Source organism: Scophthalmus maximus, chromosome 12, assembly GCF_022379125.1.
Source record: "Scophthalmus maximus strain ysfricsl-2021 chromosome 12, ASM2237912v1, whole genome shotgun sequence".
Taxonomy (NCBI): domain Eukaryota; kingdom Metazoa; phylum Chordata; class Actinopteri; order Pleuronectiformes; family Scophthalmidae; genus Scophthalmus; species Scophthalmus maximus.
The window spans coordinates 2979512-3007011 of NC_061526.1; the positions used below are offsets into that span (position 1 = coordinate 2979512).

The 27500-nt window shown below is 40.5% G+C and overlaps 1 protein-coding gene across 20 annotated transcripts in view; it reads left to right on the forward strand.

The window, feature by feature from the left end:
* Window positions 1-27500, forward strand: part of LOC118288653 (adhesion G protein-coupled receptor L3-like) — a 192960-nt gene that overhangs the window by 35588 nt on the left and 129872 nt on the right. For all 20 annotated transcript variants that reach the window (XM_035615117.2, XM_035615134.2, XM_035615195.2 and 17 more), the window contains exon 3: window positions 16554-16782. In XM_035615117.2, coding sequence (XP_035471010.1) covers window positions 16728-16782 — 55 coding nt within the window. In that variant the 5' untranslated portion in view covers window positions 16554-16727. The remainder of the gene's footprint in view (window positions 1-16553; window positions 16783-27500) is intronic.

Here is a 27500-nt window from a genome sequence, read left to right on the forward strand (position 1 = left end):
GTTAAAAACGGAAAATTGGCATTGGTCCCTTAATTTCTAAATAGGCTATGTTTAGTGGACCGTTTTTGGATCTAAACGGCAAGATTGAATAATAAGCTTTTTGGCTTCTCTTTCAGTCTCCGGTGATTGAGTACAAAAAAAACAAAACATAAAAGGGTATGTTTTTCTGTTCGGTTCTTTTTTTCTGCCACAGAAATTCCTAGGTACTTACTAAAAGGCACTAATTTCCCCAAAAATGTGGGTGTCATTACTTTTTCTTCATATGGACATATTTAAAATCTATTTTTTAAATGATAATTGTTATATGATTAAAGCACCTCTCATCACTTAACAGATTTAATCAATCTTTTAGCTAAACCGTTTTTGCAACAGTTCACCAACTAATCATGTTTATTTGTAGAAAGTATAAATTCATGATGTACTCTGTTTGATGCCCATTCCTTGCCAGTCCTTTCAGCAAAGACACATTAAATGACATATGTTTCCAGGCAGACTATGCACATCAGATTATATTACTGTACCCTCCATGCAGACTTAGTTTACATTTAAACCTGGTGTGATTATCTGTGGAATCAATCAATAATCCAGCAGAGTGTGTTATTTGCATGATAACTGTTGTGGAGATCACAAAAAAGTAAAGTCCTGGAAGGAAAGTTGCTCAACAACAATAACAACAATGGGACTCAATAAGGCTGAGTCCTTTGACCTTCAGAAAGATCCGTTTAGGGAGAAGAAATAAAATACAAAATCAGTGACTTTGACTGTGCTTAGTAACCGTTTGCTCAGAAAAATCGAGGGCAGTGATGCAGAAATATTGTCAATATGGCTTACTAGTAGTGCTCTTGGCCAGTCTCATATTTATTCCAAAGGAAAAACAGATCGATGTGCTTAACTTGGTTAGGGGACCGACGGGATATATTGCTTGTCCGTGACAAGAAGCTCCGAAGCCAGGATTTATGCCAAGATTTTCGGGATGTCAGACAAATGTCTCAGATGCATCGTAACTTGATAACCTGACCTCCAGAGCTGTGGAATTTTGCTTATTAACAAAGAATAATATAAGGTCGCTGCTGGACTCGTCTGATATCCCACTAACTTTATGCTGTCTCTTGTTTTGTCAGATCCTTTTTGATTGATCCATTTATTACAGCTCATAAGAATTTGTGTGGAGACAGTGATGTAGGATGCTGAATACTAAACTACAAAAAATAATAAGTGGCTTCAGCAATACATCCTCACATACTGTACAAAGCAGATGTGAGCCAATATTTGAAACCTTTCCTTTTTGGGGGGAGAAACGATGAAAATGATCGCTCAAGGTTATATTTCTGATTATTATTTTGTTTTTCCGGCTACCAGAGACAGCTTGAGTTCATGCCTTTGTCCATCAGTTTACAGACAGCACTGCTGAAAGTGGATATGAAGCCATATGGCACTGTAAACCCTCATTGTACAGTTGTCTAGGTGCTAAGTGCATCATTTTTCACGCTAGTATTAGTGGAAGGACAAGCTTCACACAGTAGACGGGACATTATATGTACAATACCCACAGACTATGTAATTCCCCATCGCTGCTAGTCACTACAGCATTTTTTGACAGCTGTTTGAAGATGTGACCCAGGATATGTTGCCCCATTATAAAACAATAACAGATAAATTGATTTGCAGATGTATTATAAAGGGGCACTGTAAAAGACTGCAGGCGCTAACTAATTTCACTTTCAATTTTCAGTTACAAAATAACACGTTATTCAAATTTAAGAAGACCTGCAGGGTGTTGCTGTTAATTCAAATTTATTTAATGATATTTTTTTGAATGCAAGTCTGACTGATTTAGATAGTATCAGTATTCACACAGTTGAGGTATGTGCTCAACACTTGTTTTCTGTCACATGGACAAGGGCCGTAGGAACACAGATGTGCATTCATGCTTCTCACACTCAATTTAGTCAGAAACATGAGCCAAGTTTCAGACCTCAGCTTAATAACCGTGCTCTGGTGTTTAATGTGCAGGTCATGCTGTTGATGTGGTGTGATGTGCATGTGCTCCATGAGAATGAACACATACTTTGGCATGTACGCCTTGTGTGTATTAATTACAGCTGCGCAGGACTGACATACTTCTCTAGGAAAAACTGTGCTACTCCTGCATGAAGAAGAGGAGGAAAAAAAGAAAATAGCTGTAATGTTCATGCTTGATCAGAAAATCGGTGTGAGTGTGAAGACTTAGTTGTGGTGATATTCAGTTTGTTTCAGTGTGAGTGGATCCTGAATCAGGCAAAATCGGGCTGCAAATGACCTTTGGATAAGCCCCACCTCCCTTAATTACTGTTGCTAAGCATATTTAGCTTTCTGTGTACGTCATGTTTTCTATGTGGGCTTTATGGCTTTGATTGAGATGCACTGATGTCACCGATATGATTAGGAACATTTGCACTGTACTTAACAGAAGAATAGTCATAGGCGGTGTTGATTGCTGTATCAAATTTCCTGAAGCTAACCAGCAGCATTAAGTTTGAACAAATTTTAATAAAACCTGTCGTAAAATAATAATCACTTTAGTCCACTAAAAACTGAATGAATGCTTACAATGCACATTTATGCTTTGACGGTCTCCAGCTCACCTTATTCCCACGCTCACACACACACTGCTTCGTCTCCCCTGTTCATTTGAATTTTTAAGGATCGTCAAAGAAACTGTCAGCATCAGTGCGCACGGAGGAAATCACTCAAATATACTGAGTTATTGGTGCCATTTGCAGCGAGCGTTAAAGCATGGATACAACCTTGGATCGCTGAGGTGTGCTTCAATCTGAATAATGATTTGCCGAGTCAGACTGAACAGAGGACATTTCTCTGTGTCAATCCACTAAACATGTGCCCTTTCCGTTCTGGTGACGGGTCCCGGTGTTTCACAGAAAGTCTGTGGGGGAATTTGCTGTTGTTCTTACCAAAGCTATATTAAAGCCACGTGGTATTTAATGGCAGTACTGGAATATATGCAGTATGAAAGTAAGGAAAGCCACTGATTCAATTTTCAGGCATACCAGTAAGGAAGGGCAATTAAATCAAAATTATTTATAAACCCAACGGCTCTGTATCACCATCTGACAGGAAACTGCTCATTGTCCTGTAACATTATGCCTGCCTTTTTTTTTTTTGGCATTATTTTTTTTTATCACAGAATAGTTTATCTTCACCACCTCATTCTCAGTATCTAATTTGTGCAACTATTACTACAATGAAATTGCATTAGTCTTTGTTGAACCTTCCATTAAGACTATTGAGATACATTTTGCTTATTTCCTCGTCACAGCTAAACCCCGATGATTGTGCAACGTGGAAATAAATAAGTACTGGGGATGTGTTTTGGCTGATGTGACTCGGCTCTGGGCAGTTTGGGAGGTCAAAACAGATGCCGCTTATATGCAGACAAGGCTGCAGCGATAGGGGCGGAAACGATTGCAATTCACGCTGGTGGGCTTTGTCCTCACACAGTTTAGACAAACAGTAAACAGGAGCATAGCAATGCATGCTGCCATCATCAATCACCTCAGAGTCTCAGTCGCTGTAAAGTGTCACAAGGATGAAAGGCATGATGCTCAATGATGGGGCTGGAAAAGATTCAGGCACCTGAGTTAGATGGCATCAGGACGTGTTGTGGTAGGCGCCAATCAGAGCCAAAGCAGCAGGGGAACTCATCTCACAGACTGTGTTTACATGCACATAGGAAACCAGGTTATTAGAAAGTCAGGCATGGACGTAGGAAATCAGAACACATCAAATTATTCCTCTAAACATGTTTGCATGAACATGCAACACCCAAAAAAAATTTCTTTGTAAAACCTGTTTATTTCTACTGAAGACACAATACTTGAACAATTATTCATGGATTATATATACTTACAAAAAAAAATTAAGCTACTTTATTATCATCAGATGTTACTCAAACATTAGCAGTAAGTGGTGCATTTGTAATCTATTTTCATCCGAGGAATAATACACATCTGGTACTTGTGAGACTGCCTCGAAATACACTACAATGCCTATGTTCATCATAATGAAAGACCATGACACGCAGTACAGTTAAGTGAGATGTGTTTTTGAATGGTTTTTGGGCAACAATGGAACTCTATAGTCTGTCAGGCTCTGGCTACATGGTCAATACCTGTTGACGACCAAATCATCATTAATTTTGGTCCTGAAAATAAGAAAATGCTCAGACTGTAACAAAGTCAAAGGCATTGAGTTTCATTTTCCTGGCTGTTAATGTTTTTATGACCGTTGATTACACAACATTCCACTAAAGGAAACCACCAAAGTAAAATGAGCCCCATTTTATATAAATAGTCTCCACCCAACTATAGCTTTTCATTTTTTTTAATTGATCTGAGTCTGTTCCACCAGTCAAATGAATTTAACGCTTCCCATTGGCTGCATCACATTGCTTATTTTCCATCTGAGTTGGGAAGTATCCATCAAAATTTGATGAAGCCCCTCAAACACAAGATGGTAACAGATTTTTAGAGGGAAGGCAGCCTCTGCACTGGGAGTTCTAAGTCATCTGTTAATCAGAGACAGCCATAATTATGCTTGTTGTACGGCACTTTCCCCATTTTTCAATCTGTATGCCCAGCTTTGCCAAAAGTTGCCTAACTATATCAATTCTGAAATTTCTTGACATGGGCATTGTGGAGTTGGCTGCTGTTGTAATATTTCAACTTCTCCCGGTGGACATATTGGGTAATAAATGAGATCCACCAGTAATGTCCCGCACAGATGATGTTATTAGAGTTGCCAGCCTAAGGCATCAGCTGTGTGTATTGGATGTCTGTCAAAGCAGAGTCCTTCCTTTCACCCCAAGGGGAGGGACTGAAACCAACTGCTCCAGGAATTGCATGCCAGACTCGTGGAGAGTCCCAAAGACCCCTCTTTCCTCTGTGTCCAAGTCAAAAAAAGACTTTGGCATTCAAATCGACGCGCCTGCACTCATAATATAGAGTCAGAAAGAAAAATCCTTTGCCTTGGCCAGCTTCATTAGGCAGTCAGGGTGGAGTGGATTACAAAGAGGTAGTGAGTAGGATAGAGTTTCATGGATTGCTTTAAAGGTGGTCCCCCCTCCACCCCCACACACAATCCTGATGGCCTGTTGTGCAGGTTGAATAACATTCCAGTGTCGGATTGATACAGAAATGAAATGAGGATAATGAAAAAAGAGAGGATGGAGGGGTGGAAAGCCCCCTTCAGCCTGGCTTTGGGCACCCCATTGCAAGTATGGCATAGAGGTAGCTGACACGGTTCCCCAGAAATGAAGTCAATATATTTCTGCCTGAGAGCGTTTTGTGGTTATTAATCAAAGAATATAATCAGTGATGCAAAAAAAGAAGAAAAGAAATTGCCACTGTGAGATATGGTATCAGTGACAAAGATTTGACACTGACACCCTGAGTCAGTTCTCAATCCTCAGGTTTTCTTAATGTACCACAAATGTAGAATTATACAATTTAGTTGAGGTTTATTGTAAGATAATTGGTTTTGCATTTTTTAAAATGCTTTACTTAATTGTGGTAGAATTTTTTTTTTTAAGTTTAAGTGTGGACCAAGTGGTTAACTAACCAGCTGTCTTACAGTTCTATCCCTAGAGGCACTTTACTGGTTTATAGTAGGGAAATGTATCCATTAATTTTATTTGTCTGCAAAGACATCATAAATATTTTTGATTGGGTGAAAATTACTTTTGCATGAAAAAAAACCCAGCTGGATGACTTGCCTTTAAACCTTATAGGCCAATATTTTTGAAATTTTTGCTCCCAAAGACCTCCCAGCATTAATACGCTCAGTATTGACTGGTAAAAGGCCAATCCTATCAACCAAGAGTCTTCTGTTGTCCCATTCGCATAAACGGGAGGCAATCTCATTAAAAAAGTGCTCCGAGTGGGTCTGCAAAATATCCACATGCTTGGTGTGCGGTACTCTGGAAAGTCAAAAGCAATTTCTGACTTCCTCACTTTCATCCACGCTCTGCGCAGAGGGTAGAGTGGTGTTTCTGGTCGAGGCAGAAGTGGACGAATAACATTACACCAGTGTGCAATTAGGACGTGGATCTGGGTCACGAGTTCTGATGGTTCTATTTTATGTCTACTAAAGTGTGTATTATGGAGAGACAGAGAAAGAAGAAAGGCGAGGGCAGGGGGTTGTGGATGTGAAAAAAAGATAGTTTAAATGAACTTGCCCTGTTCCCCAAAGTATGTCCCAGCTGCCAACAAGCATACAATATCACATCTTCAACAGAGGCTCATTGATGCAAACCCTATTATTACACCACAATTGTAACGCCTTCCAGGTCACTCCATCCAAACCCTTTATTGAAATCCACATGGTGAACTTCTAATTCTTGGACTTAGGGCTGTTCCTGTCGCAGCTTGCATGACAGTCCAAAATGTGCATGTGTGTCAAATCCAATCTCTGAGCTGCAAAAGTCGCAGTTTACAGTCTGTTCCTGTGCTTTGACATTCGCTAACTATCCCCGATCGTTATGCGGCTACATCACCCCGGGAGATCTCCACTTTTAGATTTAGAGAGGTTGCCTGCCGAGTCCAACCCAAACATATTCTACCTCTCAGCCAAGAGACACAGTGCAAGGTCACTAAATGGGGTGTGTCTGTGTGTGCATAAAAACAAAAGGGCACACACAGGTCACATGGTTCCACCCCCCCTGCAGGTAGTCTTTGTTTATTCTCTGATTTGACAAGTAAAACATCTAAGGAACCCCCCCCCCCCCCCGCTCTCACACAACACATTTTCCACAACCACTGACAGCATCAACATGGTGTCAATGTGGCTCTCTTTTTTGTGTCCCCAATACACCTCATTAAATCCCCTGTGATTGCAGATTTGCACCTCGCACCAAATCTTGAATGACTTAATTAGAATTAGTCAGGATCTTGTGAAATTAAACTAGTGCCGCCTAAATAGATGCTGAGTCTTATTACACAAGTGCAACATTAGTTGGAGTCACTGTTTATGCAGTGGTTGCCTGCTGAATTTAAGACGGTGCAATTAAAGGATTCTTTAATGTACCATATACCAAGGACTTGTGAGGCATATTAGCCTTTCATTTTTAAAAGCCACTATTATTACAATATAAAACACTCTGTGGACTGCAGGAAAAAAAATAATAAGAAGGATTAATTGACATTCACTAGACATTGAGATTGAGGTTGACTAAACCCCAGGTGCCCCGGCTATCGCATCAGTTTTTAGAATTCGTGGTGAGTGGGCACCTTGAGGCCAGCCATGATTTGTCAGGCCTGAGAGCATTTGCCATGACAAGAGAGGAGAGTATTGCTCTTTTTGTCCAGAGATATACCCCATGAGGATGTTTGCCCAGGCCAATCAGACTTTCATTTAACTCTATTCTATACGAGTCTGGGTGAGGACTGAGGGACCCTACAGCCTGCCAGCGCTCTACACTTCTTCAATCCTTTACTCAGCGGGCACCTCTTCCCCACGGCTTGGAAAAACAAAATACCCAATTACAGATGATTATCGCTGAGCATTTTGTGATAAGATGGACTCAGGAAAGGCAGAAGGCAGTGTTGGCAACTAGGAGGGCTTCTTCGGGAGACCTGAACCATAATGATTCTGAAATGGCTCATGGGATCTTGGCTGGGCAGGCAGCTGTTACCAGCACGCTCGAAGTTGCTTCTTTTCACAGCTGTCTGCGTGTGCTAACAGTGAAGTGTATGAAAACCAGCAACCAAAACACTTAAAAATTAAAAAAATATATATATATTAGCTTTATTACTCAGAATACCTTGAAGTATTCTCCACGTTCTTCCTCAACTTTTCCATTCGAGTTGAAAAGTTGCTCGTAGAGACATTCACAAGCTTCTTCTTGCCCGTAGATCGATCACTCCAAAACCAGGTCACTGAGGTCTCGACAAGAGAAGCTCTCTCACATTTCAGCCGGCATTTACTAAAAGCTGCTTGACAACAAAAAGGCAACCAAGAAAGCAATTCACCATGATGACCCTTGACCCCCCCGTGTCAACAATGTTTGGATGAATATTTACCTTTAAACGCCAGCTGAGTAAGATTGTCTGGCTCTGCAAAGAAAAAGTCGAGGAGTTGAAGTGTTTGCACCGATTTTCCCTCCTTTTTTCAATGCTGTCTGTTATATAGACTATTTTAAGTGACTTTTCATCGTCATTCAGGTCAAAGCAGCATAATAAGTTGGTAACTCACATTACAAGACCCAATATCTCATGACACATTGGAAATATACATGGCACAACTATAAGGATTTGTAAATCACTTTTTAAAAGCCATACTCATGATTAGATTGTGTCTATTCACTTTATTTTTTAAGCATTTTCTATTTCGTGGACCACAAAGATAGAAAAACTCAACAAAGAAATGATATCAGAATATGGGATCTCAGCTTTGGCGCCAGTGAATCAATAATGTCTCGTAACAAAATGCACCAAAATATATTTGCTGCATCACACTTTCATATTGATATGTTTGCAAATTGAGGAACATTGGGCCAGGACAGTTCACACAATAACAGGCCGAGCAATAAATGGGCATGGAAGTTCATAAATAATACTGTCCCCATGTCCCACACAGGGAGTTCCTCATTATTATGAAAGTGTCTGGAAATTTGGGAAAGTGTCGTCATGTAAGCGTCAAATGATCTCATTGAAACTAGAGTGATTAATGTGGGGCCCCTCATTTATATATGCATTAATTTTACATTTAGTGGACAGTGATGGACACACGCGTATGTACACACACCTGCCTTCTGTTCTAACCACTGCATCTTTCTGCACCCCTCCCTCCCCTCTTCCGCTTTGCCTCTAATTGAGCTTTGAGAAGAGTCCAGGTGGAACCCATTTCAATTCCCTGTGGTCGTGACCACTGTGGTTGGTTGTGACACAGTCATGCCTCTCATTTCCAGACCTTTTACAACACATTCTTGCCACCAGTAATTCTCATGCTACAATCATTATTCCACCTCGACACACATAGCAATTTGTGGTCAAAAACACTAACATAGACATGCAGGACCAGATGGAAGGCAGAATTAACATTGTAATCAAGTCAGTGTTGAGTGCATGCAGGCCTGATACACAATGCGCGTGTTGAAAATGTGCATCACATTTGCCTGGCTGGGGATGCTATGCAAGGCATGTTTTAAGATTTCATTATATTCTGTGCACATCAGATAATGATATTGAAATGCATTTGCCATTGGGATCAGTGTTATTGACATTGGAATTTGCTGTACCCCAGATTCAGAGGCTGCGCTGAAATTGCTTTGTCGTTGTTTGTTTGTATGTGTGTGTGTGTGTATGATTGTTTTCTCCATTCTCAAATCTGGCAGGGAATGAAGTGTCTATTGGAAAATTATGCAAATGCAGTTAGGGGGGGTACAAAACGCAGGAAAATTGAGACCTGAAACGTCAAACACAGATGAAAACAAAAATAAATGGAGGTGTTTTCTGTGCAGATGCCTTCCAAGCATGGCTCAACGGAGTTCAGGTTGTGGTGAAAAGTGATAGCAGTAATTAGAAAAATGGCCTGGCCCGTCTTTGTTTCAGATGTGAAAGGGTGTGGCCTGTATTGTGTTTCTTTGTCATCTTTGCAGCTCATAGCCACTGTGCTCGTGGTTGGTGTTATGTTTAGCAGTAACAGCAAAGTAGATTAGAATAATGCAATTGCAACTGGCTTAATTGTCAGCCCTGATAACTGGAACACATTTTCAATTCTTCTCTTTAGCTCTCTATTTTAAAAAGAAAAATACATAATTTTTTCTTAGTCTGCTAATCCTCTTGTGATGCACTTGCTCGAGACGATATGTTGTCCATGTAGAGAACTGGAAAAGTGGTTTGTATTACAGAGCCATTTTGTTAGCCACGCAGTAATTATTTTCAACAGCTTCTGCACTGTCTATAGATGGAGTTGATCCAGAGGGAAATGTAGCCTTGCTTGCTGCTCTGTGAGAATGCACTTACTGTAGGCACTGTGTTTTAAGCTAGCAGGTATTTAACAGATGTAATGTTAAACCTTTTTTTAATGATGGAAATGTAGACAAACTTTTTTTCTGAGAAACTGAAAAAGTTATTACAATTTTTTCCTGAGCGCTACATATACTTTTGTAACATATTTCATGGAGATTCATGCAATAGTTGTCAAGAATTTTTTTTTTTTCTATTTTATTGTTATTTTTTTTTAACTTAAGCCATATTGTGGCAGTGTGGGAAATGTCAGGGGATAACCAAAGTCATCATGATTTATTCCATAGACACTAAATCGCATTGCAATCCATCAAGAAGTTGTGGAGATATCTCAGTCTAGACCAAAGTAGTGGATAAACCATTGGACTGACACTGCTGTCTCTACTGCCAGGCTGCTAACGTGGCTAAAAATTATGTTAAAAATGTTGTGCCATCCATCATACTCATAACCCTTCCAGTGCTATCAACCTGTATCCCAGAAAACTGCTCGTCACTATAATACATCAACAATATATTGATGCTGCTGTCGAGAAAAAACAAACAAACAATGCAGGTAATCTTCCTTTTAGGTCACAGTGTTTTTGCTCCATGTACCCCGTCTGTTTCGTTTCTGATGTGGCAATAGAAATTGTTTGTCTAATGCAGTGCCTTTAAGCTCACATCCAAAATCAATCCCAGTCACATAATGACTTGCAGTGTTTGTGGGCACAGCATGCTGATTCCTCCTGGTAGGTGATTAATGGCCAACAGGTAAGGTTGTCATGGTATCTTTCCCACCTGAGCCACTTTAGCAATAGCATTTTAAGCGCAGATTGTGGGTTGGATTTGCTCACTCTACAATTCATGACCTTCAAATATCAGTCAATATCCTTTTCCCTTCACATCTTCATCTCTGTCTCTTACTGTATTCATCTGTGAATCAATTCTATCCAACGTTCCCATTTATCTTGCTGATTTCTGCTTTCTGTCTGTCCTCCCACCCTCTTATCCTCATCCCTCAGTCTTTTGCATTCCTCCCTTCCCTTAGTCTTGACGGTCCATCCCCATCGTCTTTGCTGTTCTGCCTATTAGCCCGCCTCTTCCTCTCTTTCTTTTGTCTGCTCTCCATTTGTGCTGCATTAGGCAAGATATGCTGAGAGAGGAAAGAATGAAGGAAGATATGGAAAATGGATAGTGTCTGAGCTTTGCATAATAATGGAGGACTGTCTCAAGGCAGATTTGCCCTGCCCTTAAATGATGCATCCATCTGCATTTATTCACCCAACTGAGCGTCCACTCAGGCCTATGTGGTTTTATTTCTCTCCCTCGTGGGGACGTACGCCATCCCTTTTGTATGCCTGTGTACTGTTAAATATTTGTAATGGTAATTTATTTGTTTTGCAGCCATTTTTTTTTTCATTGTGTTTACAAGTAATTTCCTCTAATGGACTGTGTTTCCATTGTCTTGTAGTTTGGAATTTTTTTTTGTTTGTCAAAAGGTATTGCAATGCCTTTGTTTGCAAGTAGGGGAGGAGGGTCTGTCCCATTATTTAACCCAAGCCATCAGTCACACTCAACAAGCCTATCATATAGAACCATTCAGAGACTGTGCAGGCTAAAGTTAGCGCTATTATCTGCCTGTCACTGGCTAGCTGTGTTGGGGTCCCAGGTGGAAAACCAATTGTATGAGTGAATGCCTTGCTGCTCATGTTGTCAAGCTCCAGGGATGCGCACAGTGCCTTAAAAGAACACTTTCCATTAACCTTCAGTGTTTCACACCTTTCAACTCGCATTATAAAAGCATGATTTTGACCGTTCGGCTGTGCTTAGAATCACAAAATTGACCGCTCAATTTTAAACCGTCAGCGAGGTTTGGAAGCCCGACCATGTGGAAAAAAATAATCTTTATCTCGTTTTTAATCATCTCAGCTCATCTCCTAAGATTTCCGAGTGAGTGCTATTAAATCAAACTGTATGCAGACAGTGTGCTCAATTAATATTCATTTTATATGAGACACTTCATTTGCATGAACACACTTTCTGTCTCATAAAATTACCAGGTCCTCCCTGCTGGTGTGATAAGCATCTGGACATGAAACAGTTTAAAATCGGAGACATGGTACTTAACCCGGCAACACAATCCCACTTCATTACATAGTGTTGCGTGGGAGGGCTCGAAGCAGGCGTGACGAGTAATATCATACTTAGTATGCCCCCATCAGATAACGCCGAGGATCAAGTTTCACTTTGTTCCACTAGCATTGTGTGGGACACCTCTGGATTAATGGAAATCATCTTTGGTTTCCTCAGGTCAGTAAGTGACAGATGGAGAAATGCCCTCAGGTGGTGATGTGCATCAGTGCGTTGGCAATCTCCCCATTCATATTAGCATCACAGAGATGAGACCACCGCATGAGAAGAAATCCATATCACTAAAAAGATTCCAAATGAAAATGCATGTCTGCAGAGTAAAGGCTTGGAATTAAATCCTTTAGATGGCAATTATATTAATGAAGCCAAAACAAATAATAACAATGACAAATCTATTGATTGATGAGTTGATTAAATGTCAGTATTTTCTACTTTTCTTAATTTCATGTGATTGTTTTTTTTGTTGGTTGGACAAACCTTTTATTAGTTTACAAATTAAATGACATTATTGAGATTGTATTAGGCAAATATTTACTATTTTGTGAAATTTCATAGAACAAATAATTAGGTGGATTGAGGAAATACTCGACTTAGAATACCATTTGTTTATTTGTAAATACCATTTGCATATTAACAGCTGATTATTTTATTTCTAAATGGTTTCTTAATTGGATTTCCAGAAGTTCCATAAAGATGGCATACATTTGTTTAATTCATATCGTCCTCCCCTGTACAATTGGGATCTATCTTTTGTAAACTATTATGCAGTGATATTCTGGAAATGTAAACATGCATTCAGATTAATGCTTTGAATGTAACATCTCAATGAAAAGAGCCAAACAGTTATAGCACAATAAAAATTGCTTCCAACCATCACAGGATTTCTTATGACCCTTCGTTCTTCTAAAATATTTTAATATTATTTTTTCAGGCTAACACAGGGTTCAGACCGACAACGACTCAAATGTAAACACACTGTTGTTTATTTAAATATGAAAATTATATGAAAAGAGCATGTAAAGCTACTGGGATACAGTCTTTTACTCTGGCAAAGCTCTCTTAGTTTAAAGCCAGATATTATTATTTTTTTAATGCTGTTAGCCCAGGACTAGTTTTATGGCTTGAAATTGAACAAATCATAATATAGTAAGGAGAGGTAAGGTAAACCAAATCCCAGAAAACGTCTTTTTGACTATTTAGTTGTTTTTGTTTCCTCCCTCGAGCAGTTTTTAATTTCAGGTGTTGTGTCATTGACAAAGCCGAGTCACACAGCATGCTTCATAACAACATCGCACATTTGACTCTCACCCAATATCATGACACTCGGATAGGCAAGAAAGTGTTATCAATTTCATAACAGTGGGAGGTTCAGTCGTAAATAACCTTGTTTTGGAGCTTTTGACTATGAAGTATTAACTGTGAACATCTGCAACACCTGTCCAGGAAGGTGTTTTTGTTACTGCCCATATTGCCTCAAATTAATCACGAAAGTGATGAATACAGGAATACTTTTTACACGTCTAAAAAAAATCCTGGTTACTTGCCTTGGCATTTTTTTCTTTTCCTGAATTCCATATAAGCCCATTGCCCCAGCCTTAATTTTGGATCCACCTTGAATCAATCTAATGGCTTCCATTTCCCTTAACCCTCTTCGCTTCTCATTCGTCTTATTCTCCCAGTCACATGATCGCTTCCAGACAGCATGTTTCCCCCTCGTCAACCGCTGTTCTTACTGTCTACATCACCCAGTTTTTTGTTGCTTTAACTACATAGAAAAAGCCAATTAATTAAAACTGTCAGGTGTCATCTGGACCCGTTGGCCCACGCGTGATCACAAAAACAACAACATCACTGATTAGAAAATGTTGTTCAGCAGGAAACAGCAAGTCAGTAATGAAGAAGTCTCTTTGATGTGGCTTAGAACAGACGCTGCTGTCGCGGCTAGGCCTGCTAAATGTTGGCCAGCTTATCTAAGGGAGTTATCCTAAATCCCCCTCAGAACAAGTACCCTTGAAACGTCAGCACCATAATGTATCATAAGGCTCCTTCTGGAATACAAGACGAGTTGGCAATGCTGGACTACCACTTTATCTTTCCTTTTTTTTTTCCTTCTTTTTCCTCCTCCTTCCCTCATTGAACTGGGTCCAAACTCTTCTCATAAATATGTCTTTTCTGATGTGTTTTTTTGGCGGTTGTTAACAGTTCCTGTACCTAAGCCCACATGTTTTTTGAGAGCAAATTAACAAACTGTGATAGTTAAGTGTTTTTTTCATTTTATGTGATATGTCTAAATAACACCTGTGCAAGTAGTTGCTGCTTTGGGCACACTGTTGGGCTGTGAGATATGGCAAACACCCACGCACACACACAATCATATACTTACATGCAGATTGCACACAGGGAGGTATAGATTCTCATTGTCTTCTGCTACGGAAGCAGCATCCGTCTCCTGCTACTGTTTGGGTGGTGAAAAAAAACATATGCCAACAGTCACACCCCTGAACTTAACGACATTTGCCTTGTCTGATGTATTTCTTCAATATTTTCTTGTGCCTGTGCCTCATTTTCTGTCTGTAGCCCTGCTACATATTTAAAAAATGGTCCTACAGTATAGACCTCAGGTCAAATTTCCTGCTTGGACAGTGTATTTGAATGTGATTATTTTGGGAGTAATGTATTTTTTTCTTGTAAAGGGCGTCACGGTATCTGATGAATGTCATATTCAATTTATCTCTCCGGCAGCTGTCAGAGCGTTTTTTCAAAAGCTTTATTTACTCATGAGGAGATGTCTTTGATCAAGTTTCTATATTAAAATCTCAAAAGGTCTGTCATTATATATATATTTATATGCACACAATGAATGAAGTCAACAATACAGGAGCTGTGGTTTAGATGAGTTGTTCAAAATCCCATTTTGTCCAATCCTGAACTTTGCTCATGAGGACACTGACCTTTAACTTCCTGATATTATCCAAATTGTCTGATTATGCAAGAGACGGATAGTCTTGCTGCCCTTCTCTTAAACCCATTAATTTCTACTCAAAAAAAATCTGATTAGTCTAATCTAGGATTTTTGAATTGGGATTAAGAGCTAGATTAAGACAAGGGAAATGTCCCCTCTCCCAAAGCATGCTCTGAAATTGGAAGAGTTTTGATGCCAATCTGCCTCCCAAGTGTCCTTTGACGTAGTGCTCGTGTTTGGACGTTTTGTAACCAGGTTTTCCAGCATCCCACAATGGAATTAACTCAGTATGGAATGTGGAACGCCTCATACGCAAGGATAATGCTTGTGTAGAGGATGGCTGCATTGTGTGTGCTCTTTGGCTTGTATCATTTTGCAGAGATTATATTGTCTGCAGCAGATCATGGCTGATAGTGGATAATAAAAAGGGTCGGGTGGCCTAAGCATTAAAGCGGACTTAACCTTAATATCATGATACCGGTTTGATGAGGATGAACCCAGAAATCTCATCAGAATAGAGATCATAAAATCTTTCATCCTCCTCTATCAGTTTTTTTTTGTTGTATTAACACTTCAATTGTGGGATGTTGCAAATTTTCACGCACCTGATTTTTGAGTCTTTATACATCACAAGTGTTAAGTTAATTTCACAGCAGTCACAAGCCGACAGCATTTAAATCACATTGGCTGTTTGCAGCTTACTCTGTTAACTTGCAATAGTTCAGCGATGACTTCATTTGGTGTCAGCAGGTCACTGATGACGGTACTCCCTTGGGTTGTAGTGGAGGTCAGGGGCAGCTCTAGCTCATTCATCTCTGTATCTGGTTAGCCACTTTAGTTCACTGGAATTTTGGAGTAAAGCCTCCGAGCACAGTAGTTGCTTCTTAACAGGTGTAAAAACTCAAACTGTGAAGTTGCGGCACATGCCCGCAGGAAAGAGAAAACACCACCGCGTTTCTTATGTCAATTACCATCAGGCCTCGCAAGAAAACACACAAGGTCTGGACCACATATGTGCGTGCAACAAGCTACACAACGTGCACGCACATAGTCGTCCGCCAAGGCCCTAAGCAGTGTGTGCTTCATTGCTCACTCCTTGTCTCTCTGTGGGAGTGATTTGTTGGTAAGGTGGGGGAGTTAACACTTCGATGAGCAGACAACAACAGAATATCCAAAAATACATTTTATGGTTCGCACGGTCTCAGTGTTTGGTTGATCACACCCCGGTATGAGTTCAGACTGACTGGAGATTGAACAACTTTATGACAACTTGAAACCCACAATGCCATGAGGACTGTGCACAAGGATGATAAAACCATGGTGCGTCCATCTGTTGTCTCTTAGTGGAAAAGACGCACTCTTATCATTTCTGCAAGAGAAAAGAAGAGTCATCTGTTAAGCTAACGTGTATGTTGTTTTTTTTTTTTCATTGAATGCAGGTTTTGGAAGGCATCTGGCACCAGTGCAACAGGACCTGTGGTCTTGTGGGAAGACTGTCGCAGTGGAGGGAACCGTGTCATAAAGGAAGCACCCGATTCGGGCACTTGCCACAAAAAGACTGAGCACTGAACTCAACTGTGAATTTCAGCAGGGGGCGGTAAGAGGAGGAGGCCATGTGGACCGCACGCCTGCTAGTTCTCGCCAGCCTCTTTGCACCAGCCGCTCTGGGTGAGTTTGGCTCATTAGAGCAGGCGTGTGTGTTTGTGTTATGTGGATGTGCAGATGTGGGCACCAGACATACCTCTTGAATTTGTGATTGGGATGGTTTGAAGCCATATCAGAATTTCATCCTTTTGCTACTCAAGTGCCAGCTTCTGTCAGCCAACTGCGATTAAAGCCTCTGACTTTGTTTGTCTCGTTTCCGCCGTCTACCTTGCTCCGCTCTCTAATTAGCACTTTTTTCTTTCTTTCTCTCTTTTTTTTTTTTTTTGCAATAAACTCCCTGAAACTCATTTTTTCTGTAAACTTTTCGTCTTGGCTTTCTTTGTCTGTTATTTTCCATCTATTTTTTTTATATCTGTCCCTCTTTTCTCCTGGCTCCATCGCTTGATCTCCATGCAATAGGAAATGAACCTGAAATTACTTTCAAAGAATCATTAACACTGGTTTGGCTCTGTGGTGTATGTTTTGGATAGTGAGAATTACACTGGGAGGAAGAAGAAAAAAAGGGCTTATTTTATCATTTCACGCATTAGGTTTTTAAGATTAATTCATGAAGTCTTTCGTTTGCCACATCTCGGTGAACGGAAACCGCTGTAGTTTGGCAGTGTTTCCCTTTGGCCTTCAGTGAATTGTTTCAGAGGCAATTTAAATGAAGTCATTTAAATTTAGATTAAAAGAATTCAATGGTGGTGGGGTGGTGGTTGGGTTGGGTTGGGTTGGGTTGGGTTGTGTGTGTGTGTGTGTGTGTGTGTGTGTGTGTGTGTGTGTGTGTGTGTGTGTGTGTGTGTGTGTGTGTGTGTGTGTGTGTGTGTGTGTGTGTGTGTGTGTGTGTGTGTGTGTGTGTGTGTGTGTGTGTTCGTGTGTGTGTGTTCGTGTGTGTTCGTGTGTGTGGATGGGGGCAGTTGGTCACAATCAACTCGAGTTTCAATGTGAGGAGTGGAGGGAGTGGATGGCCCATAAAATGTTAATTTGATATGGCTAAAACCATTAATGGGAGATTTGAAGCTAATTGAATTGTTTTTGTGCTGTGATATCTGCAGAACGCAGTGGCGGCTGGCTTCACCATCTGGTGCTAATGAAAGCACACTTCATTGTTAGCTTTGCGTTAAAGCTCAGTAGAAAGAGGTCAGCGGACAGCTATATGTCATGCATCTGTCTTTACAGAGCTCGATTGTCCAGAGGCTGAGGCATTACGAGGCTGCAGATTTAATTCTAATTACGCACTGACCGCCTGTTTAAAAGTCGGTATCAAGTAGCAACCCACTATTACGTCAGCCATTGGTTTGTGAGCTGCCGTTTTGAAGCATTGAGCTAAGCATTTTGGCTAGTGTCAAAGCAGAAGTAAGCATATTTGGAGGAGCGAGCTCGTCTACTGTACGTCCCACCCATTGGACGGTACGAGCTGTCAATCACATGGTATACACGCTGCAATGCGTCCCGTGTTTTGTCATCTATTTTACTCTAAATGGGACCATAATTTACAAAATGAACATCATTCTGTATTAAAGAAGACTTGAAACAAGAGATTGAGACCATTATCTCCTCAGGAAAATGTTTACAGACGTTGTAAATTAAGCAAGAAGTAGTCATTTTCTCATAGACTTCTATAGTAACAGACTTTGCTTTTGCAAGTTGTGGAGTCGCAGCTATTAGTATAGCTATTAATACAGCTTTTAGGCACTTAACAAAATGTGAAGTGCCTAAGAACTTTCAGAACCCGGAGTCTACCTCCTTTTTTATGTACAGTCTACTTCGGTTATGTGCACTTTCTTCAAAAAACATTTTTTGCCAAAAGAAAGGTATATAAATTGTATTCATTATATTTCACTAATGGTTCCAACTGACAAAGCGGTTGCTGGTAATTTGGTTGGTTCAATATTTGTATGGGTGACATGCTCTGACCCATGACTGCTCAGTATTCATTACTACATTATTACTTGATGAATCCCATCAGAACCACTTTCAAATTCACCATTCATTTTGATGTCAACTACACACGTGTAGTTTTGTTTGTATCTTGCACAATTGTGTTAAACAGACTTATAAAAGCCACAAAGCCTATGTGGTGTGTACCACTGCAGTCGGTGTCTCCAGGACCACCGTTAGCACAGAAAAACATTCACAGTTTGGTGAAGCATATCAATGCACAGCGCAGCCTGTGTGTAGACAGTGCTATTGCTCCTTGGTTATTGTTTTAACCTTTTGACCTTGTATTTGATCAGCGTTCAGTCTAAAGTGCTGTCTACAACAGATGTGTCAATCACACAGCATGTAATCATCTCTCGACCCGACCCATGTAAATACTCTGTGTGTCTGTGAGGGCGTTCAAGCCCTCGATTCCAGACATTGTCCTTAAGAAGTGTACACAGTCTTTTAACTAGAAATCTATTGTCCGCAAACACCATTGGATCAAAAAGCATTTAAGTATACCCTGGGATTCGAGCAATGCTTATCGATGCTCCGTTGGTTGGACAAACGGTTACTGTAGGACAAGCAACCAACTACAAAGTGTCATGAGGGGGATGGTTTTGAAGTGCTTTAACAAAGATAGACGTCTGAGGAATGCAGCTGAAATGTGCCCGGTGTCGACACCTTGAGTCCGTCAGTTTATTTAAAAAGACTCCAGTTGTCTTTGTGCATTTTTAGTCCATTTACGACAAATCTGTATTTCAAAATTCCTGCTGTAATACCTTCTTCAAACATGCTATATATAGTATGCTATATTTTTCTGGTTTGGGGAGTGCATTTTCCTACGTTCCAGGCTGCAATTGATTTTAGTCCATGTCAGTGTGGTATGCAGATGTAAAGGGAAAAAAAACAATCATCAATCATAAAAGCTGGAAAAGGGCCATTTGCAGCGCATGCATGATTTGTCATACATGGGCTAAAGCACCTGCACAAGACCTTTAAATCACCATCCTGCTTTGTTACTCCTTCCTCAATAATCAATCACTCACCGATCCCAGAGGAACAGGTGACATCAAACTGACAAACCATGTAGTTTCTATGGTTTTTCATGCTGTAACTAATGCCCCAAAGGATTTTTTTTAACCATTTTGGGCCTGTAAGAACAGTAGATTAAGTGGTTGACATCTCAAATAAATAATTTGCAGTTTTACTAAAAAAAACGCAACCATTTAACACCCAACCACCGATGCTATAAGCAGCCTCGGCCAGATGTTGCCGGTGAATTATTCTGCAGCTGGGGAAGCTTTACTGGGAATATTCCCCACAATGTCATTGTGCATGTTTCTCCCTGAGAATGTTGGAAATGTGTACTCCAGGGGATGCTGGCCTACTTTGGGATCTGTAGTCCCTTTTGTCTATATACAGTCAGGCTCAGGCATGCACACCCATGTGCACGGATGAATGGAGTCAAACACAGGGACTAGCACTGTTTCTGTGGACACACATGCCAAGATTAACATGTAATCATCATAACACATTGTTTGTGCGGAAAAAAACGCACCCATTTTGCACAAACCGCTAAGCTAAAAGCCTGCGAAACTGAGGTGCACACAGTCTGCCCTTCCTCGTCTTTATTTGTATGTCAACACGTCGCCAACTGTCTGACACTTTACACTTGTCTGGAGAAAATGAGAAATATTTCTGGACAAGCATCACAGCAGCGGGATAAAAAAAAAGTCAATGACGGAATGCAGCTTAAGGAGCGATGGGGATGTGTGGTCGTGTGTGGGTGGAGTTGTGTGTGCGTTTTGTTTGTGCTAGTGTATGGACTTGAATGTCATTTGTGTGTGTGTGTGTGTGTGTATAGCGAAAAAGTCTTTAACTAATAAAAAATTCCATCACAGATGCTTTCACTGGGTCGAAAAATAAGTAAAACGCATTCTTGTCATTGATTTGGTATCACTGAATAACAATAGGGAAGCAATGCCCCGAACACTGCGGCCATGCCTGGGCAGCACATAAATCATGCGTTTCTGTGCATGTAAAATGCTCAAGGAAGGATTTTTATATTCATTCCGCTTAATACCACCCCATGGAATCAGAGACATAGCTGCTATAATAGATGACAGCTCGTGGACCAATCCGAGAGACCAAAGCGTGAAGACTGACGCATATTTTTCATGGTCAGATACAAGTGCATACATCAAGCCTGGAAGCAGATATTGTCCTGCCATGGGGGGTAGGTACGGAATGAGGGATGGTTGAGACCGTGAGGCAGATGTGTGCCAGATGCATCTGTTCAGCATATGTGTGTCTTTGTCAGTTTGTGCAGCTCTCAGCAAAAACTGTGAAGAAAATGGCAATTGTGCAAAAGAAAGACGCGGTGTAAAGCAATGAACAAATGTCATTCGCTTTTCTTTGATTCGCCCTTTCTCTAGTTCATATACCCATGTACTCTCTTGCACAGCTCACAAAGCGAAGTTGAATACAAGCCAACGAGCACCTTACAAACACCCTCTGCAGCTCACGTTGAGGTATAAGCACCAATGTGCTAAGGTTAGCTTTATCAAAACAAACAAGGGCATTAAACTCTAACGTCAGTCTCATTGTCCCCGTAGCGGATCCACTTAATTAATCTCCTCGTGCCAGGGCACGGACTCCATCCGCCAAGGCATCCTTGGATTTGCCTAATTTGCTTAATTAATTAAACAAATGATTTATTTGAGCTCATATTTCAAAGCGGGAGAAAGTTCTTTGTAGAGCCTACTGAGGCATGTACTGTTTTGTTGTTATGTGGAGGTGCCTCTTGAAGCATTAAAAATAAGTGGGCATTGGAGTGGGCGGATGTCAATCATTCATTTACAGCGGCATAATGTACAGGCAGATACAGTACTTCCGTGAAGGGGTTATATGCATTTAAATGTTACATTAAATTAAGCAAATAACTGTCAACAGTGTCTGTTTTATTAAGGTGAAATGAAGGGATGATTACAGTTGCATTATTTCATTCTGGTGAAGGTAAACAGAAAAATTGCTTAATAACTAGGATTAGTGCTGTGCATCCACATTCTCAATAAGAAACAAACAGGACTTATTTAATGTGAAGTGAAGTATGAGTGGGTGGTTTAAAGTTACAGAAATGGGCGCCACAATAGGGAAAATTTTGTGTAGTGCTCTGCATTATTTACCAACCTAAACTACAGCAGATTTCCAACCAATAACTGATGGTAAGGTGTCGAGCTAGACTTGACATAAAGAAAAAATAACAAAACAGACCTATTATTTGATAACCACAACAGTGTTTGCAAATTACCACAAAACATAAAATACAAAATGTCATTATTTACAATTATTGAGTCAAAATTGAAAACTGACCTGCCACTAGAGAAAAAACAGAAAACCCAGTTGATCACTAACATGTTGTGTGTAAGTGTGTAAAGTGTCTGGGGACCATGAATCTCTGGAGAAGATCTCACTGCAGTCTGTCCAATAATTGCTCAGTGACAGTCTGGAACAAAGCGGCGGACGGACCGACACTGCCATCGCTCACGCCGCTAAGCGTGGCCTAAAATCTGTTATTTCCAACCTCATTCACACGGGATGAGGCATTTGCATATGATAATGGATTTGAAAAATTTCGTTCAACCTTACTCATACTGGAGCTTGAAATGGGGAATGCGTTGCACATAGTAGTGCAATAAATGTCAAGGCGAGGCCACAGAGGTACTAAACAGGCACCGGTAGGAAAACATCAACCGGCGCCTGTTGACATTAGTGCGTCCCTGGTGCATGGTCACTGCACTAGATCTGTGTTGGCATGAAAATGCGGCACCTGATGTGATGGCAGACAGAAGTCAGTGTAGAGGCCACTGAGTAAACAGTGATACATTTAAAAAAAAGTGAATATATATATAATATATTAATATATTAATAGAGGAGTGTATTACCTGAAAAAGATAGTTTTACTTGACTTGAATCACTGTGAAAATGGTTTGGATTAGGGCCACAACTAACTATTATTTTTTTAAATAACTGATTAATCTGGCGATTTTTTTTCTCGATTAATCGATTAGTTGTTTGCTCCATTAAATGTCGTAAAATTGTGAAAAACACAGATCGTGTTTCCCCAAAACCCAACAAGATATTTTTTTGTCCACACACAAAAGATATTTAGTTTACTCTCGCAGTGGAGCAACGGAACCAGAACATATTGACATTTAAGAAGCTGAAATCATAGAATTTGTAACTTTTTTTTTCATAAAAACTACTTGAACCGATTAATTGCTTATCAAAAATAGTTTTACTAAATGAATTAAGTGATCGATTACAGATCGATTAACCTTTGCAGCTCTAGTTTGTATGACATTGTTAACAAAGCCTATGATATAATGTTTGTTTTTTTAAATGTGTCTCTTTTTCCTAGGAATGGTTTATGCTTTCCCATTCGCCACACAAGGCTTCTGGAAAATAGATAATAGTTTTGCAGTTATGGGGACGCACGCGTTTTGACTACCAGTTTTAGTAGCTTTCCTTTTGTCAGTACATGAGGCCTTATTCGAATAGAATTGTTCGGTTTGAATTTAAAGTAAATAAACCTGGTTTAATAGCCAGTTATCTTTGTATTTAGTTTCCGCTCGTACTTCCACGTTATGCCCAGCAACAGTTTGTGTGTGGCATTTGGCATTGAGCTGCAAAATCCCCTTCACTTTTTATGTTCTTCTATAATGAGTGAAAAATCAATACCTGCTTGATATGGGGAATAAAGAAATGGCCTTTGCTGCCCAAGGCATCCATAGTGACTGCTTGACATTGCCAAATTGCTGTCAGAACTTGAAACCCCAGAGGAATGAGTGACAGCAACATTACGAATGGCAGGGTGGGGTTAAATACCTCTGCATGTTTTATAGGTGTCTGTACTTGGACCTGTGTATGTCTTCCAAATAAATGAATTACTGTGGACTTCCCATCCACTCAGCCCTGTTGCACGGGCATAATTTGGTAAGCGCTGAATGATGCCATTTAAAGTGGATTTGCAGCTGGCCGAACGGTGTTTAATGAGGACAGATATTGACAGCAAGGTCAAGTGGCAGTGGATGTTAGTTTACATTAGCCCGCATAATGTGCATGCTCGAAGGGCATGCCGTGTGTTTGTGGTGTCTGGAGGGTGGAGGGAGGAATTGCAAAGTAACCCCCGCACACCAACTCACAGGACAAAAACGGTGGGCGTGCAATACCACAGGGATGCCGACACGGCATAGCAGCAGGGGTCAGGCAGCAATTTTGGGGTGTGGGTGGAATGTGAGGGGCAGGCAGGGCAAACAGAAACCACGCGGAGAGAAAATGCAGCGACCTATGCTTCAGTCAATTTGTGAAATTAATTACTTTCTCCTTCCCGGACCACACTATGAAATTTAGACTAGCAGCATATGTTGTTTTCTTTATCCCTCGCTTGTAAAATAAATCCAACGTGTCCACATACATGCAGGAGTTTGCACGTGACACATTTGAATTCTGATGACACAGTGAGACTGTGCACATGATTACATCTTGCGGCGGTACGACACTCAAGTTGTATATGCAAATCTGACAGCTTTATAATCATGGGTGAGGGTACAATTGTGGTGTGAGTGAAGTATGGTGACGCTGTCTGTAGTATCCCCCCCATATGATAAATTGTTACTGCTGCAGCACATGACTACAATACCTGCCTCGAGGGCTAGGCTATATGCATTTTGCCAATTATTCAGATTAGATTCTCTGCTTTTAAACAACATGCTACTGATAACGTGCATTGACGTTTTGTTTTTATCGGCGTGCGTTTGTGTGTGGGTGGTTCAGGGGCTTTCTATCTATTAGATGTTTGTATAACTTCCCCTCAGATAAAATGTAGTCTGCATAGTCCAAGGTTAGAGATAAATCAGTGATAATAGACTGCAATTATATTATGTAGATATTTATGTAACATATTATACAATTTGATTCAGCAAAGATTAGGATTTCATATTTTTTACTTTTTTATCTGTAAGAAGGATGAATTCTTCGACACCATTCTAATTTCTGTTCTTTAAATATGAAGCTACCACCAGTGGATGATTTGGAAGACTGGAAATGGGGAGGAACAGTTGTCTCCTGTATTTCCCAAAATGTAAGACTATTCCTTTAAATAATGCTAATGCAAGACCAGACCACTGATCAGGTTCTTGTGTTTTCTGCATTGTTTGGTGACATTGAGAACTTACTTCATTGAAACCTGAAAGTAAACCTCGGGGGAGCACCTAAACAACTGACTCTTTGCTTTCACTTGCACTTTGTCAAGAAATCTTGATGATAGTCTTGTATTGTTTGATGCATGTGGTATTTTAGCTGTTATTCAGTGTTTTGGGAGCAAGTGGGGACATTAAAACACTGCAGAAGAAAAAAATAACGTTATTTTGCTTAGTAAGGTGAGTGCAGTTATTGCATCTTTTAATATTTATTTTTCTCATGCAGCAATTGAGCTGTCAGGGAGTTTTTTTAATCACAAAGCCAATACTGTTCACCAACCAAAGTTCACCAGAGATACAGCAGGCCAATTACGGGCAAGATGGTGTTTGTGACCCTGCTCTCTGTTCCCTCAGCATTGTCATTAAATAAACCAAGCATGCACACTAAATGGTGATTTTGCCACAGCAAATCAATATGTAGTATTGTTAAAGTCCGCATTTGGAACCAAACGGGTGGGTGTGGGGGGGGATCAAATGATACTGTGGCACAGACTAGCCCATGAGACCTTGAAGATAAGAAGAAGAGGGAACAAGCAATAGAGCGGTGGTGGTGGTGGTGGTGGTGGTGTGGGGGAGGTGGGGCGATACTGGAGATGGCCCTCAGTATGGCCCAGTGGCCTCGAAGGGGAATTCAATACAGCCATTGACAAAAGAAGGCTTCCATTGTTGGGGAACCAGTCTCCTTTGGGAAGCTGTTCCATTTCCTTATTAATTGTGCTCTCATTAAAATAAAAGGAAGGAGAGAGGGGAATGGATAGCACAAGAGTAATGGTAGCTCGCAGCGTGGCCTCCTCCTTTGGAAGGATGCCAGGGTCAGGCAGTTCTTTACGCGGGATGGAAAATACACTGTAGTTTAGGTATTTTATGCACTGCATGTACATTACACACACACACACACACACACACACACACACACACACACACACACTCCCTTTATCTTCAGTCTCTGAAGCCCTCCCACACACAAGAACACAAATCTTCCTTACTGCCCCCCCTCCCCCCACCACCACCACATCCTCTGCAGATGTACACCATCAAGACTATGGGGGTCACTGCTTGGCCACCACAGCTGTCAGCCATGGGAGGAGTTGTCAGTAAAGACCATGGATCACTGATATCCTGACCAAATATACTCCCCGGCGTAGCCTGTGACCCATTGCTTAAAGGATCATTCTGGTTTATTACAACTTGAGTGATATTTTTGTAGTTTAATCGGTTGTGATAACGTTGTATCTGCCCACGTAGCAGCTGAGACCTGGGAACACGGAAACAGGACGATCAGATGGGCTCTAAACAAGCTCTTTATTGAAAGTACTTCATTTTTACATAAAACTGAAAGAGAGTGCATCCAAAATGTTGGTCATAATTACTAATTGCATAAGAGAAAATGTGCATGGAAGATCAACATCAAACTAAGAAGGAGGTGGTCTATACACAGTGATGAATGTTTACTACAGGCACTCAAACTATTTTACCGTTTGCCATTGTTTTTTCATCCAAATAAGTTTCGCTTCTTTGGCAGAGAGTTTTGCTGTACGAGTCTTTGACTTCTGGTGGTTCCTGGTCCAATGGACTTATTGTTTTACAGTGTTGCCATATTTCCTGATTTCAGCACTGAACTTTATAGTTTAAACTGAAGTATAACCATAAAGAGAAATGATGGACGCAACTATGAAAATATGAGCCAAGCAGGTTGTCTTTAAGGTCTGGCAATGCTAAAGCAAGTGTGAAACTGAGGAACAATTGAGCATCAGTTTAAGTAATTGAAATTGGCGATTTAATTGATAATTACATTAGTTGTTAGCTGCAGCACTACATAACTATATCCTCAGCAAAACACAAAAACATACATTTCTGCTTTTTCAGACCTCTGCCCTGTCTTTTTTATTATATTGAATGTTTTGGTTCTGTGAATGCAATTTCCAGGCTTTGTATCAATCCGGCTTTCCTCCTAAAATTGTTCGCTATATTTTGTCTGAGTATACGATATAACTCTGAAAAGCAGAACAGAATTAAAATAGCAGTGAGTACAGTCTGCGATATTCCATCAACATCTTGGAGAGTGTCCTCCCATAAAACACAACCCCACAGGTCGCCTGTGCAAGCAGCCTATTATGACCCATAGTTACTTTTTATTGTTAGGCAACCTTCAGCGGCTGTAGTAATTATGATGGGAGCAAAAAGGGGAAGTCCGGTGACATAGTATATAGAGTCACAAAGTCCGTCTACGGAAGAAGTCGGAATGGATGGGTTGAACAAAACACAAGGCTTACACACACACACACACACACACACACACACACACACACACACACACACGAGACGGCTGATCACTTCCCATCTTTTTTTTAATCCAACCACGCGTTTATTACATTAGCTCATATCAGAGGGGAGGAATAAATGACTTATGTGGTTGTTCAGTTGAGGGGACGTGTTGACAGGTTGTGAAAGCCATAAATAAATTTGAATGTTCAATACGGTCTTGCTCATTCTTCCTAATGGCCGTTTTGTTTGTCTTCTCCCATATGGATCTGCAGCTTGTTACAGGCTTTG